The sequence below is a fragment of the Lineus longissimus genome, chromosome 8, assembly GCF_910592395.1.
Source record: "Lineus longissimus chromosome 8, tnLinLong1.2, whole genome shotgun sequence".
Classification (NCBI taxonomy): domain Eukaryota; kingdom Metazoa; phylum Nemertea; class Pilidiophora; order Heteronemertea; family Lineidae; genus Lineus; species Lineus longissimus.
Window position 1 is genome coordinate 15,674,700 of NC_088315.1, and position 21,560 is coordinate 15,696,259.

The 21,560-nt window shown below is 41.1% G+C and overlaps 1 protein-coding gene across 1 annotated transcript; it reads left to right on the forward strand.

Annotated features, from left to right (window-relative positions):
• Positions 1 to 4,629: 4,629 nt before the first annotated feature.
• On the forward strand, positions 4,630 to 16,585 carry LOC135492971 (uncharacterized). The gene is made up of 6 exons (XM_064779719.1): positions 4,630 to 4,883; positions 5,647 to 5,689; positions 9,480 to 10,009; positions 12,448 to 12,477; positions 15,427 to 15,565; positions 16,579 to 16,585. Exons 1-6 carry the CDS (start codon positions 4,802 to 4,804, stop codon positions 16,583 to 16,585), a joined length of 831 nt encoding a protein of 276 aa, XP_064635789.1. The 5' UTR covers positions 4,630 to 4,801.
• Positions 16,586 to 21,560: the final 4,975 nt, after the last annotated feature.

The window sequence follows — 21,560 nt, forward strand, 5'->3', positions numbered from 1 at the left end:
TAGTAGCACAATCAAACAGTTGGAATAAGGAGAACTTTTAGGAGTGATATTGTTGTGCTGATGTCGTCGTATCTTGTCCGCCGTATGCCATTGCATCAGTAAACAGTGGTGGTATTTTGTTCATCAGTTATGAAACTTCAAAACTGGTCTGTAATGTCTTATGAAAACATAGCCTGACATACCTAAAACCATCTTCAATATCCTAAGTGCTTCAGTACAATTCCAGTTTTACAATTTTACAGAGTATTCTGAGCCATCGTTTTCACGGAGTTTTAAAATCTAAAAAATCAATCAAATCCTCTTTTCGATTTCAATATCTTTGAGAGCTTATAGCTCGAAAACTGAAAGGAAGAACCAAAATCGCCATAACCGTGGTTAAATCAGCATCGACCTGCCTGTGTATCACAAAATGGAAAATGGATAGCAGTCCACACTCCGCAGACAGAGCATGCTCCGCACAAAACAGTGAACTCTTCACTGTCTCCATTTTCCACTTACACAGTAGACAGTTCACAGTTGGCCAGATGCTTTCGCCGTCTATTATCCGCTTCTTGAATTAACAATGAGTGGGCCCATACGTGAGACAAAAAGTTACCAGATTGTGACTCGTGGCTGTAAATGATAGGACCCCGACCCCTGATCATTGCCAAACTTTATATGTGAGACAAAAAAATTCCTGATTGTGACTTACGGCTTGGAATGATGGGACCCCGACCCATGACCACTGCCAAATTTTATATGTGAGACAAAAAGTTACCAGATTGTGACTCGTGGCTGTGAATGATAGGACCCCGACCCCTGATCACTGCCAAACTTTATATGTGAGACAAAAAGTTACCTGATTGTGACTTACGGCTGGGAATGATGGGACCCCGATCCATGACCACTGCCAAACTTCATACGTGAGACAAAAAGTTACCAGATTGTGACTCGCGGCTGGGAATGATAGGACCCCGACCCATGATCACTGCCAAACTTCATACGTGAGACAAAAAGTTACCAGATTGTGACTCGTGGCTGGGAATGATAGGAGCCCGACCCCTGATCACTGCCAAACTTTATATGTGAGACAAAAAGTTCCCAGATTGTGTCTCGTGGCTGTGAATGATAGGACCCCGACCCATGATCACTGCCAAACTTCATACGTGAGACAAAAAGTTACCAGATTGTGACTCGTGGCTGGGAATGATAGGACCCCGAAAAAGGATTCAAAATATCCGAAACGTCGTCTTTACAACGTTGTAGTGTTGTTTTTTTATCAATCAGAACCCCGACCCATGATCATTGCCAAAATTCATACTTGAGACAAAAATTTACCAGACTGTGACTGGCAGCTGGGAATGAGAGGACCTAACCACCCCAACCCCTCATACTCCTGGCACATAGGGGAAAAAGGTCTCTTATTGTGACATGTTGTTGGAAATGATACCGCCTGTAGCCGCCCATCCTCACTGCTAAAATGAAATAAAAGAGTCAAAATTTCAAATTCAAATTGATTTATTGATTTATCATCTATTCGGCTACAGTCAAAAACTATATATATAGTACAAATTAAAAACACGTGGTCATTCAACAATATTCCAGATTATCATACCTCATTAGTATGTGAGCCAATCACGTCGCGTCATTCACGACCACGTGCCATGCGATAATTTTGACTATTCCACGGCATTATTCCACGGCTGACGTCATCGATGACGCGATATTGCAAATGGCGGCCATTAAGATTTCGACGAAATCGGCGATAAAAAACAGCATATTTACGGCGTTTTAAGCCAGGAAGTTGCACAGTGATACTGTCAGGGTCTTGAATTACACCCACAAAGTAGGTAGGTTGCATTGGGTGGGACTGTTACATCCACGAACAGAAAGTACAAGGCATTCAAGTTGGGCCTGGACTCGCTTCAAACAAACATCGTCTGCTAATGTAAACACACACTGTCTACAGTACATAATGTACACGTCTTGGCTCCATACATGATTTGCGTATCCGCCGATTAAAAATCACTTTGACAGTGGTTTGTATGGCAAGCCAAAGCGGAATTTATTCAAGACTTTAGAATTACCATTCAAGAAGTTAAATATAAGTTCAAGAAGGAAATATATGTTCAAGACTAAAATATGTTCAACCTTGAATCAAATGTTTTCAACCTTGAATAAAATATGTTCAACCTTGAATAAAATATGTTCAACCTTGAATAAAATATGTCCAACCTTGAACAAAATAAATTCAACCTTGAACAAAATATATTCAAGACTCACGTGACCATATTCAAGACGCACGTGACCACAAAATTGATGACGTATAGAATCTGTGGTACTTCTGATGCGTTCTGTTTCACGACATGATTGATTGCCTGTAGAGCCTAAACACTCAAACATGTCAAAAGACAACGAGAATCCGATACAGTGGTGTCGGCCTTAAGAATGAAAGGTGAGAGGCATTGCGCATTTTGAACCTATAATTTGCCTGATATGTCTGTGAAACATGTATCGACTCTGACATTCACTCGGCATCCATGTCATGATGTGTAGGATTACAGTACATGTCAGGTGTAGGCGGCTAGGTACGTGTACAACCATGTGTCAAAACCTCGTGCGAACAATTCGAGCTCCGAAACGCAACACAAGTACCATGGGTTCGGGAAAGTCCGGACGCGGGTTCGGGAAAGTCCGTAAAGCATCAAAACATGAGCAACTACGTCATCAATTTTGTGGTCACGTGCGTCTTGAATATGGTCACGTGAGTCTTGAATATATTTTGTTCAAGGTTGAATATATTTTGTTCAAGGTTGAACATATTTTATTCAAGGTTGAAAACATTTGATTCAAGGTTGAACATATTTTAGTCTTGAACATATATTTCCTTCTTGAACTTATATTTAACTTCTTGAATGGTAATTCTAAAGTCTTGAATAAATTCCGCTTTGGCTTGCCATAGGTTTGGGTCGCTGTGCAAAACCTGCTGGGCCGATTTCTTCAAGGTTTGGTTTAAAGCCTCGTGAAATAATTTTTGACCTGACAAATAATTTTGACTATTCTATGGCTTGACATGCAGTATTTATATAATATTCAATGGTATTCTTCGTTGCGCAGAGAATGTGCGCAAAAGCAAACACACAGTAGAATGTTCACTGTTTAATGCGATATCGACAACAGTGAAATGTTCTACTGTGGTATAGTAGAGAGTACGTTGCCGCAGAACAGGCGCAGCAAGTTGATTTTGGAATATTGTGAAAATCGTCTTTTTTTAGGAATATTTACAATAATGATATGAAAATGAAAATATTTCGTTTTGGGTATTAAAGTTTATAGGTAATATTCATGCAGGATTCGGTTAAGTATTTCTATGGCTTACAATATCATTCAGTTTTTGGTTCATTTCAAGCTTTACGTGATGTACCATGGAACGTTTCATTTACTTGTTTATTTTGGCTTGTTTAAAACTTGAAACGAGCCAAATTAAGTGGGCCTATGTGAATAATTGCATTTTTATTTGATGCAAGTATAAACTCTTGCAATCAAATTAAATCTATAAAACTTAATCTTCAATTTCATTTTTGGAACGCTTATTTGGTTCGTTTAGTCGCCAAGTGGATTTGAGGTTTTGAATTTCGACTGTACCATTAGCAACATTGTTTTGCTTTTGTCTAGAGTGGTAAGCCAACAGAGCTTGGCTTGTTTCATTTTTGGTCGTTTCAACATTTACTGCCAAAGAATTTAATCCGGAAAGATTGGTTGTTGCTCCTACCAACTATCAGGTATGCACTACTTGTTGCCCTTGATGTATGAAGAGGCACCCTAAACTAACGTTTTGCTTCAAATATGAGCGAGTATTCATCCTCATGGTCATCATCATATAACTATGTAGGTTGCTAATAACCCTCACGAGTCTTGGCGAATTCTGGATGGTTGTGCTAAACAAAAATAGTGTATGTCAAATAACTGCTAATGAGAAGAGAAAACGTCAAGGTAACTGGCAGCCACAGAAATGAAGTGCGGGTAATTATTTTTATCCTTGAGAAAATTATAATTTTAGTGCTGAAACGAGGATTTAGTCATACGTTGATATGATAGCGACAGCTGGGTCAATCAAATTCGAGCACACTATTACAGAGCCGATATAATAACTCGCTTTCAGTATTACAAACAAATAGATGCTGGCCTAACAAGCCCTCGCCTCTATTCCGCATTGATGAAATAATGTTTTAACACTAAATATATCAATTTAGATCGATAACTTGCTGTGCAAAGCCTGTGAAATTGTATAGTATCAAGCAGTGGTTTTTACAATGCGAAAAGATTAAAGAAGGCTGAATGATTTGTTATCTGGTCGATCGATATTTCGACTACTTTTTAGTCACGAAATAAAGCTTATGTTTCTGTTTTATTCCGTACTGCCAAGTCATCTCACACACACGGTACATTTGCCAGCCGCAATCAAAGAGGCCTTGGTGACCAGGTGGTGTCATCATATCACATAGTATCTCAACTCCACTGTGTTTATTCAGGTTTGAAGCTCGAGAAACACTGGAAAATCAACGACGCTTTCTCTCTCTGTCTTTCCTAGTTTTAGTTGCTACTTATTCTTCCAATCATCAGCAAAGGGAGATTTGAAAAACTTGTCAACCTCTGTCCGACGGGCGCTGCAGCTGTTATTTTAATTATTTTGACCATAATCACCTTAACATGGACTGATTGGCTACGACGTTTACAGCGTTACGCTATTGAAAAGTCAAGGATTCTTGGACTTTCTGCAGGTCAGTGAAGCGACCATCTCAATCTCCAACAACAACGAGCAATGTCGGACGTCTGTGTCGGAGATCTGCTTGTTATACTGCTCCTTCAGATGGTGTTATCCACTGGCGGATTCTTACCAGACGGTATGATTTTCTAACAGTACTCACTCATGACCGAGTTGACAATTTTGCAGCCGACATAATGGAGCCTCATGACGTTGATGCATCTGTTAGTAGGTCGCACCTTAATCAATAAGAATGCTTGCACTTGTTCAGAATTTTTTGTTTAATTTAAACTTCTCTAATTATCAGGAGTACCTCGCTTTAAATGATTGGAGTTTTGTTAGACCAGAGAAGGGTGTCCTTAATAATTACAGAAGTTATACTGAGACGTTGCATAGGTTGGGTCATTTCTACGCGTGTGGGTTCTGTGACACCCGTTTGTATATATGGAAGCTTGTGCACTTTCCGGAACAGTCTAGCTCGTATTAATATTAACACGAACATCACCAAATTCACAATGTTTTTAATCATATTGTGAGAATCTTTGTTTTCTAATCATCATTGATTATGGCAGGAAAGCAATTGCATAAGTTTTTCATTACGAAATCGGCCTTTAAAAATCCCTTACAAAAAAACTTTTTATTTTTTTTTTATTGTTCTTAAAACACAAATTTCTAAGAATTTTGGTGTCAAGTTCATTAGAATCGAGCAGTATTTAAAGACAGAGCAATTACAGCATAACATGAGGCATGAGGTGTGTTCTATTGTTAAATTGGCGAACAATTGTGTTGTCTATACAGTGCACCCGATAAATTGCATTGATTTTGTTACATATCCACTAAGCCACCGTGTATTCTATTAGGTGTCTGAAGAATTCCACTATACATTCTGTACTATTTTCCAGCAATTATCTCCGTGAAGTTAAACGACGAGGATCCATCTGTCAGGTACAGAAGACAACTGAACCGGATAGGTCAGTTCTCCAGGCCTGTCGTCCGTGTGGATGTGGTGGCCATGGCTTATTGTGATGGTATCGTGGAAAATATAACAGGAAATTTAATCACTAATTTCACCGGTCAGATCACCGGGTACAAAAACCTTTTTTCCACGGACGTTGGCATAACGGCATGTGTACACTGACAACATCCCGAAGGGGCGACATTCGGCATGTTACCCGACGTGTAGGGTAATATTTATTATCTCGTATCAAAAGTCATTGGAATTTACGTAGAGATGCCGACGTCGGAGAAAACACTGGTCACAGCACAAGTAAACCATATCAAATTATGGCGATCAAAACTAGACAGAAAAGCACGTGATGTCAGTGTGTATTTGGTAGAAACGCATGAACGTCAATTTTGCCACGAGAAACGACATCCTTTTGGCATATCATATAAATACTGCCGCCACGGAGTGTAAACATGCCGAATGTCGTCACGCCGGTAGACGTGGGAAAATGTCGACCGGCTAGAGCTGGCAACATTGCAAACACCACACGGTCACGTGACGTGTATCAGCCAATCATATTCATGGAATCTCACCTGAGGTATGAGATTCCTGGGTGCAACACTTTGTTGGCAAAGTTGCATTGTGTGTAAAGGAAAATACATTTTACAACATGTTGTTACATGTAAAATGTTGTAAAAATGTTGCAAATTAAATGCGAAACGGTTCCTCGTTGCATGTTGCAAAAACGGCGTAAATTCGTCCGCTACCAGAAATAGGACTGGTGACATTTGATCTACCTGAGGTCATGTGACTTTGACAAAAGAGCATCCCCATACAGCCCACAATTGGACTCAAAATAGGACCGAAAGGCGTATACTTTTAAAGCTTTGACTGCATGGACAGCCGGTGCCTATGCCGAGACTGAGAGAGCCACAGAGGGCACATAATTAGTACATTAACAATGGCAGACACCTAGACAGAATGTGAAGACAGATGGACACTGGATAGGCCTAAGACAAAATACCATTGTTTTTGAGACAAAAAGGAAACACTGGTCACTGCAACCTCAGCACACAGCATGCAATGTACACTGTAGTATACAGCCAGGTGTTAGTGTCGGTGTAGTGCAGACTACAAACTCCAGTCTGGACATGCCTAATCAATCTACGTGGCATGTTCACCAGTTTTACAGCAATAACAAAGACACATGATTTGATGTTTAAGTGCAGCCCCGTGTCACGGTGTGTGGCAATGCATTTCATGATTTGTGACTGTACATACTGTACACATTGACATTATGCGGCGACCAAAACAACGCGTTTACCTTTCAACATTCTGTCTAGGTGTCTGCCATTGTTAATGTACTAATTTTTACGGCCAGTTTGTTTCATCCCACGCTTCCTTAAATCGTCCTTCAGCTGAATTAGAGTCCAGGTTGTGTAATCTTCGCATTTTAACGGCATAATGCGGAATAAATCGATGAGCAGACGTGTGTGTGTGTGTTGTCATGATGTGTTACAGTTGTTTACACTGTGGTTTGGCACGACCGGTCCAAGCGCTTGCAGCGCCACCGCATCACTTAGTTCTGCGGCCTTGTCGTCGGACACAAAATAGGACCGAAAGGCGTATACTCTAGAATCCCGCGGGAGAGAACAGATCTTCTGCAGCAGCGACATGACCGGCGATTGACCGATTCATTTAAAAACCCACCCACAACTTTACCACCAGCTCTATTTGACCAATCAGGATCGCCCATCATTTTGCTTTTGTGTTAATGTTGGCTTATTATAACATCATAACATACTCAAGTATTGATACCACAACCAAGTTAAATTATTGATATTCGTGGCTATGAACGATCAGTTTGATTTGAATCGTCCACATGCATATGCGATTCAGCATGTGGTCACAGATTAGTCAATATACTCATTATGAATAAATGATAGGTCTTTAGAAAACCAGCGGTAAACAATGGTCACAAGTGCCGGTAAACTCTTGTCCTAAATACAATTTAGTGATACACTAAAACTTCTTTTTGGGATGAATCGCTCATTTATTATAAACATGTTCTCTAGATGGTTACGTAACCTACAATTTAGCAAGATAGTAATATACTACTGCGGTGCTATAGAAACAACCGAGAATAAAAGTGAATGAGGTACAGAAACGTCGCATACACACGTAACCGCAGATCAAGCATATTATAAAGACTGAGCGCTAGCTTAGACAAAAACTGATATAAAGGTCTGAACACACCAATGCAATTCCGCACCAACGCGGAAAAAACTTTTTTCGAAGACATTGTACGAGGCCAAGCAAACAACAAAGGTCAGCGTGAAACCGAGGCCTGAAATAAGAAAAAAAAGCTTAAGTGGGTTCAGGCCTTCAAAGGCACCTGTCTCTTTCATGCACTTTCGATGACCGCGAAAAGTGCCCACATGGATGTTTCCGCATTTTGCCCTTTCCCATCACATTATGACCTTTTGAAATGTCAACATGACTTATCCTAGAGTAAATTAGTAATGAAGTGGGGCGATATATGAAAATGGAGTGAAATTGGCAACAGAACTGGCAAGATCGGAAGGAACTCAAATTTGTCATTAGAATGGATGCGAAATAAGAGCACTTTCGAACCAAGTACTCAAATGGCTTCTGTTTCAAGATCCCGGATCCTGAAAAGCATCAACGGGGTGGATCTGGATCATTTATTTGGGTATAAAATACTCCAGGAACATTTCGCTACAGCAAACGCTTTTTTTCCCTCGTTGTCGATGGATGTTTCTCATTTAATGAATCGGGGCATTCTCTTTGCAACACGCTGTAGGCCCAGATACCGGTGTAGCAGTTTAAAATGTCCTAGAATAGAATGCCTGGGAAACAAAGGATTCTATTATGCGCTTCAATCTCTGAGCTATTGACGGTCAGGGTCTCTATAGAACCATATTGCAGAATACAATAGGGCCGGACACTTTTTCCAGGGGGGCATTTGTTACTGTTTCACCGGCGTAAAGCCAGTCAAACCAGCTTCAAACACTGAATCAAACATACATGTAAGCGGGCCTGTACTATTAGTACATGTGTCCAGCCCACTTCAATACAAGTTACACCAATAAAGAACGTTACGTTATCCAATGTAATTGATCCATTCTAAAGTCGCGCTGTGAACTTATGGCCACACCACCATGATAGTCAGAATATTTCTCCATACCGAGGTTGGTCATTGGCAAGTGGGCTGGCCACCGTTGGTGTGCCTATAATGTTCTCTCCCACGGAATTCTTGAGTATATGTATCTGAGTACTGCCCTTCCTTATGTGACACAACCTCTTAACGTTTTAAGGAAGGAGGAAGTTCTAGTATTAAAGAGCGTCTATCGCTCAGCCGCAACTCCTCCAACAGGCTGTGGTACGCCCCATAGTGATCTTGGACCTGGTCCGCTCTCTCTGCAATTTTTGACGACGTCTCTTCCGCCTCTCAACGCCAAATTGATAAAATATTTCATCATCGCGTCAGATCCTTAAATTAAATTGAGATTGAATTGGAAAGCTAAGCCATCAGTACTTAGCCTGGTACTAAGAAATCCCATCTTTATTTGTTTTCCCGAGAAAACCGTTTCGGGAGCTTAAACAATCATGCATGGCAGGAGGTCTAAAGGGCTAATGGCGAATATTGATCAGCGTTTAAAGGGACGTTTAAGATTTCGGGTTTGTCTCAGATTTACTTGGCAGACTTGCACATGTAAACCCATACTCGCTGACACTTTCGCCTGATCGTTTGCATCTTTCATTTAGACTTTATGGGAAAGTGTCCATCAAGGAATCGTTCATATTTGGCAGAGTTCTTAGTATTGATCGTCAAAATGGATGTGCGACGGTGCCCCAAGTCGATATATTGGCGACTGGTGAATTCTCAGTCGCCGTATTCATCAAATTGAGACAGAATAACTGGCCCCAGTTCCTTAAATTCGAAGTAGACAATTATATTGTCAGTATCCAGTTTCACGATTTTACGTTGCGTCTTGTATTTTGCAATGATAAATTCAATGTACGGGTTACCGGTTGTTTGCACTATGTAACAACGGCAATAACAAGTGGTTTGGGTCATTGGCAGTTTTTAGTTGGGTGTTTCAAAAACAAGTCAAAAGCAGCTTCGATTTATATTGATGGCAAAACGGTCAGAGTTCGAGAAATTTACATGAGCGGTTATCCTGCAAACAATGGTGTCGAAATTGGATGTGCTGGATTCCTTGGATTGATCTCGGAAGTTGTGGTCTTTCCTGTGGTCCTCACCAGCCTCTCCGTCATGGAAATATATCAGAAATGTGAGTCAACCTCTTTGAAATATAATTCAAGTTTCGTCGAAAGTAATGTTGCCGCATGTTATCATGAGATTGAGTCGCACTCAAAGTGGACAAGAACATCTGGTGAAGAGATGTAATGGGAGCGCGGTTTCCAACAAGAACACTACATGTACAGGTTGATTTCGGAGAACGTAGACCGCATTCAATAGGCAGGTTTCGCAACCCTTACGAAGAGCTGCGAAAAACGAAGAACGAAGTATGTAAATGTACTTTATTGACGACGCTTTTTTCGAAAGTTTCCCCGATTCTTCGTACAAATTGGTACAGAAGTTGATTTACGAGTGTCGCGTAAATGAATTAACACATGGCTTGATGACACGACAGACCTTCGTTGTTCGTAGGGGTTGCGAAACCTGCCTAGTTCAATCTGTTCACTGAATCGGATTTACTGGAGATTGCATTGTTTACGTCCAATCTCGCAACTTCCCGTGAGAAGACTGACGGCATTGTCTTCATGGCGCGGTCCCACGTGTGCAATAGTTGAAATGCAAGCCACACTGTCTATAGAGAGGAGGGTATTCCGTCGTACGAAGATCCCTTTCCGTGTTCCTCTCTGAAACCACTTATCCTCTTTGTCGAGGATCAACACATCCTTGGTGTCAAAAGGAAGTCCCGTTATTTGCAGGTGAGAGGAGAGAGCCAAATTGTATCCACTGGTTCTTGTTTGTTTGTGCTGGCTCATACGGGAGGTTTGTCTTTATGGTCCACTACTTCCTGTCTCAGCGTATTGTTTGGTTTGAAAGTTACTGCAGCTGAGAAAATTCTCTTGAGTTTCTCCGACAGACTTAATACGTAGGGGATAGATTATCGTTCTCCTTGCAGGCGCGTTGGTTATGGCGCCTTCTTGTTGTTCGTTCTTACCTTCGGGCGCCTTCTGAAAAGCCCACCTAACGTAACAGGCAGAACGCAGGGATCCTGTTTGCTTTCCAAGTCCTCCTTGGTCGTTCGCCCCGAAACGAGTAGTGCGAATCACCCCAAGTTTGTATTTTAGTGGGTGATGCGAATCAAACAGAAGTTACTGATCCGTGTGTTTGTTTTAAATAAACGCTAACCTTGAGAGAGCCATCTCCAAGCACTTGTACTTTCTGTCTAAAGAAAGGGAATGCAAACCGTTGTCAGCTGCCTCCTGGGTGAACTGTAGACAATCTCCAGTAAATCCGAATCCAGTGAACAGATTGAACTTCAGCTTGTGTTATAGCGGGTGATGCGAATCAAACAGAAGTTACTGATCAGCGTGTGTGTGTTTTCTATAAACGGTAACCTTGAAAGAACCATCCCCTATACATACACTTTGCTGTCTAAAGAAAAGGAGTACGCCGTGATCAGCTCCCTCCTGGGCAAACTTTAGACAATCTCCAGTAAATCCGAATCCATTGAATAGATTGAACTTGATAGTGTTATTGTAAACGGCCTGGATGACTGAAAGCATACACCAGTATTTCGATCATCTTCAGTTTAGCCCTTTGTCAGAAAAACTCTTTTTGGAAGTCACGATCAAAACATCAAACATCTTCTGTATAAAGAAGATCTTATTTTGCATTAATAATTATTTGTCAAACCCCATTACCGAATGTTATCTAAGCATTCCGACTTGCTCCATCAAATGATAACATTGTGCGAACATGAAAATTAATTCTGAGAAGGTGAATATGAGTGCCAAATCATATTATCACAAAGTGGTATGGCAACAATAATTTTTTACAAAAAAAATTATAGCAACACAGACTGTGATAACATTTTGGTTACTTTTTATTGTGTTACCGTAATACATTGTTTCACACCAACGACCGCCGGTACTGTAAACGTTTGAAATGTCAGATGATAGATTGTCTGTGTAACCAAGGATTCTATTATGCAATTTAAATCTCTGAGGGTAACGACGGTCATGGTCTCTATAGAACATACTGCATAATCCGTCTGAATATAATAGGGCCAGACACTTTCCAATGGGATTTTTTTGACTGCTTTACCGGTCCTCTTTCTTCAAAGAACTTGTTTGGACTCTGAAATGAACACATACATGACAACTTGTGCATAACTTAGTCTTAGTCGTGGTTAAGTCTTGCATGATGGAACTAGAAATTGCAATATGTGGCTGCCACTTGAAGTTGGAAGATGGCTTGATTTTTATTTAAACATGGTCAGGCAGATCCCCATCCAAACCAGTGGACGAGTAGGTCTTGTCATTAATTTCATTAGAGGTAGGGTTATGTTATTCCCCGAATGACTTGACCGGCCCATCTTGACCTCTGGCCCTTTTCTGGATTCGCGCAGCGGTAGCTTATTGCAATTTTTACAGTATTTTTGCCTCTTGTGCACATCCTTAACCTCAGCCTATCCAATTTTCATTGTAAAGCAAATGGACACGACCTTTGATTATTTTCAATCTCGATTTCCAGTCATTGGCAGAAAAGAAGGACTTCCGATAGGTATTGTGCCAATTTATAATTTTTGACTAAAACATGCACATGATGATATACGGTATGAAGGTTTAATCAGGTTAGATTCCTTAAGTGTGGTTGTACAAGATCGGTCAGAAAAAACGGACTCTTTTAATTTTTGTTATAAGTTCTGCAAATATAAATATTTTGCCCTAGATTTCTCTGGCAGGGGTGGGATACCGGCACCGCCATAGGTTTGAAATGTAAAAGTTTATATTTGACAATCTAGATTTGCAGAAATTTTGTATGCGACTCTTTTCTTCGCGAACAAATTCCTGAAATGTATACGGTCGACCCCTAACTTTTCGCGCCTCTAGTTTTGCGAATGTAGAAGTATTACAGCGACGCAAAGCGTGGTAAGACCACCACTCCCACCTTCGTTAGTGTTTTAACTCTCATGCTAATCATTGCCTATTATTGCCTATATGGTGTGAAACCTTTTAAGTTTTAGTTTTTGTTAAATTTTGGCGTTCATTTTATTTCCCCATTGCATCAGCAAACATTTCAGTCTTTTGTCACTATATAGCCCGGGAGCTGAGCGACTTTTATTTAACATGCAATCTACAAATGGTTTGAATATGTTGAGGGATAGAGTACGCCTACCTGACCATAGAAACAGTTTTTCCAGTGGTGGCTGTAGGAGATAGTAGTGTTAGAATGTAATAGCGGTTAGGTTGGCGTATCCACAACGCGTTGCATTTATATGCCAAATACTGTAAAATATGTGATAAGCGAACGGCCCACAAAACTGGTCGAGAGGAAATCATTGCGTAAACATGTTCAGGTCCTTTGAAATAGGCCTAGATGACGCTGATGACAAGTGTCGTTCTCATGTGGTTATAGCCTAGGGGTTATTGGTGGTAGACTTCTACCGCGTTCGTGCAAAAGTACTTGGGCTCATTGAGTTGAATTGGATGAAAAGAAAGACAAACAGGATGTGATGATTAATACTGGGTTTAAGTCAATTCTTCGTCCAAATCTACAAATTCTAGACCATTGTCTTCGATTTCAATGTTATCAAAATCAATAATGTCTTGATCAACATGATCTGGCACTGGCTCATCTCCTTGAAGCAGTCCGCACGCACGCCAGGCCGTATGGATTGCCTCTTCCGTTGTAGGGGCCCAGGAGTCGCTGATAATGCGCAAAAGCGTATCCCTAGTAATTGGCTCACAACGACCATGTTCATCATTACTTTGGATCTTCCAGGCCTTCCACATTTTACGCATGTTGATTTTGAAGGAACGGATGACATTTTTATCAAATGGCTGGACCAAAGAAGTACATCTTCCTGGAACCAACTGGATAAAACCAGGCGCATCTTCAATGTGATGCTGAACCTGGGCATTTCTATGGGCTGGGAACATGTCCCATATCAACAAAAATGGAAAGGCATCACCTTCAAAAGGGGAAGAGTGTCATTAACCTACGATAGTAGTGTCTGCCAGTTTGCCCAACCCGTTTCAGACCCGGTTACTCGGACATTGTCGGGTGCATTTTCCCTCAAATCCTGGATTACTTTCCCGTCAGCCCTCAGTCCTCTGAGTATCACACTCGCAGGCATCTTTCTCCCATCCCTTGTAATCCCTAAAGTTACTGTACATCCTAGTTTCGGATTCCCTCGGGACGTGCGAAGATCAATTTGTTTTGCCCCCTTTTCATTGTATTGTATTGTATTGTATTGTATTGTATTGTATTGTATTGTATTGTATTGTATTGTATTGTATTGTGGCGCCATGTCAAAGAGAGCAAACGTTTCATTCATGTTTATCACAAGTTCAATCCCATTTTCATCAACCGTCTGGGTAACATTTTGCTGAAAATTGGCCACAAGTTCATCCGCGTTTTCGGGAATAGCCGTAACATTTTTGCATTGTTTCCTAAAACTAATACCGTTCCTAGAGAGAAAACCAGTTAGCCACCCTCTGGACGCCCTGAAGTTTGTTAATTGTGGCCGATGCTGCCGGTATTCCTGTTGCTGCTGTTCGGGAAGCACTGCCTAGCATGTTCGGAAAGACTGTTCAGCTTTAATCATCATGTAGTCACCCGAGACAGGTACCCCATGTTGTCGCCTTGTTGCCATCCATTCACGAACTGACCTGTCAACCTCTGGCCATAAGGCTGAAAAAAATGTGGACTTTAGAAAAGAACAATTTCAAATTTAAAGTTCCAGGTTCTCATGAAAATCAAATTTGAAAAGAAAATGACATGGAAGATGGCGTTAATTTTCTGTTAAAAGTACAATACAGCACTCACCAATGCCTCTTTGTCTTTGTCTGCGCCTGTTGACCTGCCTGCTCGTAGTTTCGCGATGTCTCTCTCGGAGGTCATCCTCTTCGCGGACCCATCGGCGCATAGTCCCGGAGGAGATGTTATACTCCCTGGCAAACTGGGGCGATGAAATCCCATGAGGCTGCCTGATGTTTTCGTTTTCATAGTCATCGAGCAGACGGATTTTCTCCGCCAGTGAATACGATCGGTGACGCCGAGCAGGAGGTTGTAAGGCATCGACATTTTCATCAACATTATTGATGTCGCCATTATCCATTGGATGAACGAAATCAGAAAACATTATCAAAATGCCAAAAAAGACAGTGCACATCATTTTGGTTTCTTGCTGACGCTTGCGATTGACAATCTTAAATGCACGAGGAGGCCAGCGTTAAATCGGTTATTCAATATCATCTAAATTCAAAGTGATATCAGACATGGATTTTGTGGTACATGTACATGCTCAATAAATCGTGTCATTAGCGTCATCTAGGCCTATTTCAAAGGACCTGCACATGTGTACGCAATGATTTCCTCTCGACCAGTTGTGTGGGCCGTTCGCTTATCGCATATTTTACAGTAAGTGACCTCACTGCTGTCATACATGTATTTGTAACCAAGGGCACTTTGGCTGTTCATGTTACTTATAACTGTCTTCCTTTCCAGACAATATATTCTGTAAATCAAAACGGATGCCAGTTCAAACCGACGCGATATTAGTCCGATCAAGGATTGACTGCACCGTTGACTGTGGTATTTGGAATTGGTTCTACATAATGACCAAGCCCAAGTGTCTTGGAGTGCAGTATGAACCAGGGCAGCGTGTCTGTCAAGTCATTAGCAAGCTTTCAGCGTCAATTACTCCAAGGCCGGGTGGTTTTGACAACAAATCCCATGTTAAATACATCACTCCTACGCTATATACTATATACTGCGTGTGATTTTAATAACTTGTAGTAGCACAATCAAACAGTTGGAATAAGGAGAACTTTTATGAATGATATTGGTGTGCTGATGTCGTCCTATCTTGTCCGTATGCAATTGCATCAGTCAACAATGGTGGCATTTTGTTCATCAGTCATGAAACTTCAAAACTGGTCTGGCACGTCCATGTCCACGACACTCCATTGTACCGGCGCGGCCAATTGCTTTTGGAATATTGTGAGAATCGTCTTTTTTAAGGAACATTTTATATACTTTAATGACTTGAAAATCAAAATATTTCCTTTTGGGTAATGAAGGGCAGCCTCTGGATCGTACAGTGGTTTTGCAAGTGTCAAAACAGTATATAAAATGACCATACCAAATTTGCTCGCGATCCACTGAGGATTCTACTAAAAATGTTTTTTCCCGATTGTTTTGACCAGTCTGAAGAACTTCAACAGAAGTAAATTTTAAAGGGGTCTATTTAAAAAAGGATTTTTCAACCTTTGCTGTATGTTGTTGGTTTTCATGCGTAAATGAGATCCCTGTCTCAATGGCGTGTCTGATCCGTGCATTTGCCGGAGTGACCAGTGACCATTCATGTTTCATCTTATCGTTGACCCTCTCCATTCTGCTGCCGAGGAAGTACATTTTTCTTGTTAAAATTAATACGGTTCTTGCCGTTTGTAACAATCAATTTTATACGATCATGACTAACTCTACTTGCAGTAAAATGTGATTTCCACCTGATTTCTATAAGAAGATGATTTTGAGGTAGACGTCGGACTTAAGGGAATGGGCGGCTTTTTACTGCAGTATGTATGTTCTTCTTCTCGTTCATCAGCTATCATCAACTATCTGAAAGTATTTGATGTTTTTCCAATTTTGTTTCAGCTCTTAGATAGTAGAAAAATGCGTTATTCGTTATTTTTAGTTCGCACAAGTCCTGGCTGGAAATACCTTTCCCGCCACGTGAGTGCACGTCGAGATCCGAGTTCACGTCACCCCGCTATTACGAAGCAACGTCATTTCCATTATCGGGCGCAGTAGCGGGGTAATCAAGCGCGACCTTGGAAAAATATACATCTACCCCGAGATGTCAGGTCACGCACCTGTAATAAAAGGTCCGGTCGAGGTTGTAGAGAAAATAGTCCGTTTAAAAAAAATCAATTGCCTTATCATGCACTGGGTGGGGGGTTTAACATTTTAAATTTTTTTTAGAAATCATATAATGATTCAGTATGGTCTATGGGGCTAATATCATTCATGAATTTTCCAGATCACTACGCATGCACGTATGTTCCTGTCAGTGGGTTTGAACCATACATCCCAAAAAGTAGTGCCACGTTGAAAATCATTGAAAAAAAAGTGCCAGCTATGTTCAGACCCCCCCGAAAAAAAAAATTCAACAATGAAAATTACATAGTTTGACAGGCTTGGACAGATCTATTTGGCTGTGAAAGCGTTCCTCGCTGATTATGTCTGGGAACTAGATATGAGCATGCAGATTGTGCGAATTGAACCAACCTCGTTTACCCTGGGGTCATTGCGCACTCCTATGGTCACTTGCACTGCCCCTGGAATCATGTTGAGCTAAAACATATTTGATTGGTAAACGAATAACGTTTGACATGCAAATGAGATGTAAATGATGTTTTGACACTTGACATATTGAATCGGCGAAAAGGGCGGCATTATCAATCTACATAACCATTTACCCTAATGCGATCACCAATCAATTAACGGCGAAATAGAACTTATGGACACGGATGATATATGAAACTAATGCTGATATAAAAAATGAATTGCCTCTGCAAGAAAATTGCGTCATTTAGTCGGGCACTCCGAGCAAAATAGCACCGAAGAAGCACGTGTTACAAATGCCGATCGCGCGAGCACAATGAAAATATTATTTCAAAATCCCTTTTGATAACTTGTTTTTATATTTAAGTATAAAGATTCCACTCGGAGACGTTCGGTGCCTCATACTGGGTGAGGACACCGAAGCTGTGGAACAGCCTCCCGGTCCAATTACATAATTTGAAAAAAATGCATTTTAAATCGTCCCTTAATGTTTATTATTTTGACAGGTTGGATCGTTTGGATGTCGACGACATGTGCACTTTCGTCACTTTCTGCCGTTGTGCAAACTGTCGGCCCACTTAGTGCGCATGTCGCCGGCACCCCGACGACACAACCCATATTATCTGGTGCCATATAATAGGTCTCGACCTACATGGTTACCAGTGTAATGCATGTACGTTTTATTTTGTTCATAATCCAATGTCTTGTCATGTTATATCAAATATTGTACATGTATTTTACACGAATAAATAAAAAAAAAATAAAATTCTTTATCTGCATTCACCCTGAGATGATTGCTCAATTTTACAATTATTTGGTCGGCTACAAACGATTTTGGTCATGATGCAACAGTGCTGACACGTCGTGCCCGAATAGATGGGTCATAGGTCAAACATGCTACGTCACTCCTAGATTGTGGCGGTGACGAGTGATATGACGTACACGAGTATCCAGGGTCTAGTGGTGCAGCCATTTTGAATGCTAATCAAGTAGACCCCGGATGTAGAGGTTGCAATTTAACTATAAAATGGCTTAGAAGTTTAATACAGGTGCGTGACCAGCACAGTATAGATCCATGGCTCCAGGAAGCGCCTTACTAGTGCATCGTTCCACATGGAAAAGATCGACACATGAAGAGATAACTCGGGTCAAATCGGAGTAGACATCGTGAAAGCGTGTTACTTCAGTCATTTTGAATTGTTACTATTTTTGTGCAGTTTGTTGAAGGAAACTACTCATGTGGAATAGGAGGTGACTGGGCAGCCGACAGCTGCGTAATACTGACTTTTATAATACCAATGGTCCTTGAAGTCAAAAGTGTGTCGGTTCTGTAGAAAAACGATGCTGCTATGCGAGCTGTCCACAAATTATGAGGCCAATGCTATGTATGTATGAAGTTTCGAGGTGTTGGTAACCCTGAGTTGGCCTCTCATCTCCAAAAAAGCAGTGTCTATTTTGCATGGCAGGTATCTATACTACAGTATATCCTATCAGCTACATGGGCGCTTTAATGGTATGGGCTATACTATTGAGTGTGAACGAGTCAATTAGCGATTCCACTGGCCTTTTCGTTGATTGATAGCTCCCAGTCTACGAGTATAGCATTTACTTAAACGATTCGCACATTTCCAAATAGCAGGGTATGTCCCATTTTAGGATTAACTGTCACCCTAATGGGCCTTTTGCGTCAAAGGAAACCGACGACCCGTGAATAGCAAATCATGGAATATAAAAAATCATTTACCTATTGTCATTATACTGAAGAAATGAATAAAATAAGGCGATGGTGATCCTGGTTTGAGAAGCTGTCTTTGAACATGTTCAGCTGATTGTGGCGAAGGAGGACTGTAATAATATGTATCAGGAGGTCAATCTCGTTGATTAATATTTCTCTTGAATTCAGAAATATATATGTATAGCATATATATCTTCAGCAAATGAAACTATCCATCTGAAACGTTGCATCAATAAGTCGATACATGCAGCTCTGGTTTCACACTAAATGTCAAAGGTTACATTTTCTGTGCCCCCCCCCCCCCCGGACGGCTTTTATACAAATATCAGCGCATTCCATGCCCTTACTTTTTTATTAGTTCATTGAAAAATGCGTGGTAACAAACCTGAGATACATGTACATGAATACTAGTGGCCGTGTAACATCAGTGACTGGTTTCCCATATTTCAAATATTTTTATATTTCATACAGCCTTACGCCATTGAAAAGTCAAGGATTCTTGGACTTTCTACATTATTGTCAGCAGAGTTCTGTGAAGCGACCACCTCAATATCCAACAACAACGAGCAATGTCAGACCTCTGTGCCGGATATCTGCTCGTTATACTACTCCTTTAGATGGTGTTATCCGCTGGCGGATTCTTACCAGACGGTAGGGTGTCTCACAATCGCTAGGATAAGCACAATTCCAACTCCCACTCTAACGGAAACGTGGCCACCTGTGTACACTTGTGATTTAAATTATTTGATGGACACTAGCATTGATGAAACACTGTCAAATGCGAGGAAGGATCTGGCGTCTTAAATCGATTGCGCGCTTAAACCGCAAATATCGAAGTCGTATTCCTATTCGTGCCGATTTCTTACGAATAGGAATACGACTTCAATATTCAAGATAAAAGAACAAAATAGATTAAAGATGCCGATTCATTCCCTCCTATACTGCTAAAACTGCAATTGGAATTGGGCATTGGGGAAACTAACTCTGGGATCGAGGGAAGAACATCGACACGAGATACTTCATACTTTTCATTTATTCGAATGCTGAGTCCATAACAACGCATACTTGCACTCCTGGCGGAGATATATCTGGAACTCTAAACTCTCGGAAACTTGTAGCACTCCCGCTGCCAAGGGAAAGACAGTTTATATCCAGGAACCAACCTACGAGGAGACAGGGAATGAACTGCAATGTACCACTGCAGCACGAATACCTCACCAATCATAAGGCCAGCAGCGTACTGCAATGCGCCGGACAATGCCGCAGTCAGATCAAACCCTCTCACCCGTGCTTATTTCGGTCCGGCATAGAGCCTACCTGTCCCTTTACAGGAATAATGCAAAGTTAAATACATTCAAATACAATACGATCACAGAAGTAGATGTTTATATTTTGAATACTAGTATGAGCTGGACTGTACATTGTATAACTGATCTCATTCGGACAGCCTACATCAAACCCTAACCGAACATTCCTCTGGAACCTTGGACACATGTAACTCGTGCAACATAGAAGCTGTGACGCATAGAACCATGGATGACCCCGAACACGTTTAAGCCACCATGTAGCCTATTAAGTGTCAGTCCATGATACCACCATGCAGGATCATGCAAATGGTGGCAAGGTGGGGGGTCAACAGATCTAGTTGTAATTTCTACCACAGACCTGTCCTAGGGTACTATGAAGGCTGGTGGATTGGTTTCGAAAATAACCCCACAGTTTTGGGGTACGGCTGTTAACCATTTCCTACTCATTTTCCTTTTAAAAAAACATGCATTATCCCTCAAAATAGGCTAAGTCTTTTGTCAATTTTCGTGCATCAAACAGAATTATCACTAAACACCGCCTATTGAAATTGAAAGTACATGATCTGAGCTACCTTTTCATGCCTTTTGTTTTGCCCCAGGTACATTTTAATGACAGGTACAGTACGTCCCAAAAACAATGCAATCTCAAATTTCAGTAAAAAGGCAATTTTAACTCTCCTTTAGCTCCAACACTGCAGTTTTTTAGGTGATGCCACTTCCAGGTAAGGAAGTCAGAATGCTGTTTTTTAATTTGCAAAAGAAAAAAATCCGGCCGCCCTTACGGTTTTCCGGTGAGGGGGTCGAGTCGCGCCCTTCTCACTGGTGCCCATTTTTTGCCCATTCCCTCAGAAAACTGACGAAATACACATGCTTTCCAAATAAAATTACATTTTTAGATGTTAGTGAACCCCCTCCCTTGCCCCTCCCACACACTCCCTCAAACAACCTAGAGGCCTTTATTAGCCCTGTGGAGGCTTAGCGGTCTTGGCGGAAACGATCACCAGCAACGGCAACAACAACAACAGTTACAGTTACAATGCATTGTGTACATGCACGTGTACATTGTGTGATAGTCAATTGAAAATGGAACCTGAAAAATCACAGTTGAAATGTGGATTTGCTGTCATATCCAAGGATATCGAGTGTGGTACTGACGCTTCATACCCCAATGACAAGAGTGTGATCCCCTTGAAACAATGTAAGAAGGACGTGCACTCCCATTTGATGCGTTGGATGTCCTCCAGGAAAGC

Excerpts from the sequence above, each read along its gene's own strand:
- LOC135492971 (XM_064779719.1), top strand. The coding sequence starts at position 4,802 with ATGTCGGACGTCTGTGTCGGAGATCTGCTTGTTATACTGCTCCTTCAG. Across the intron at positions 5,690-9,479 it reads GACGAGGATCCATCTGTCAG|ACTTTATGGGAAAGTGTCCA; the intron begins GTACAGAAGACA and ends TCTTTCATTTAG. Across the intron at positions 12,478-15,426 it reads AAAAGAAGGACTTCCGATAG|ACAATATATTCTGTAAATCA; the intron begins GTATTGTGCCAA and ends CTTCCTTTCCAG.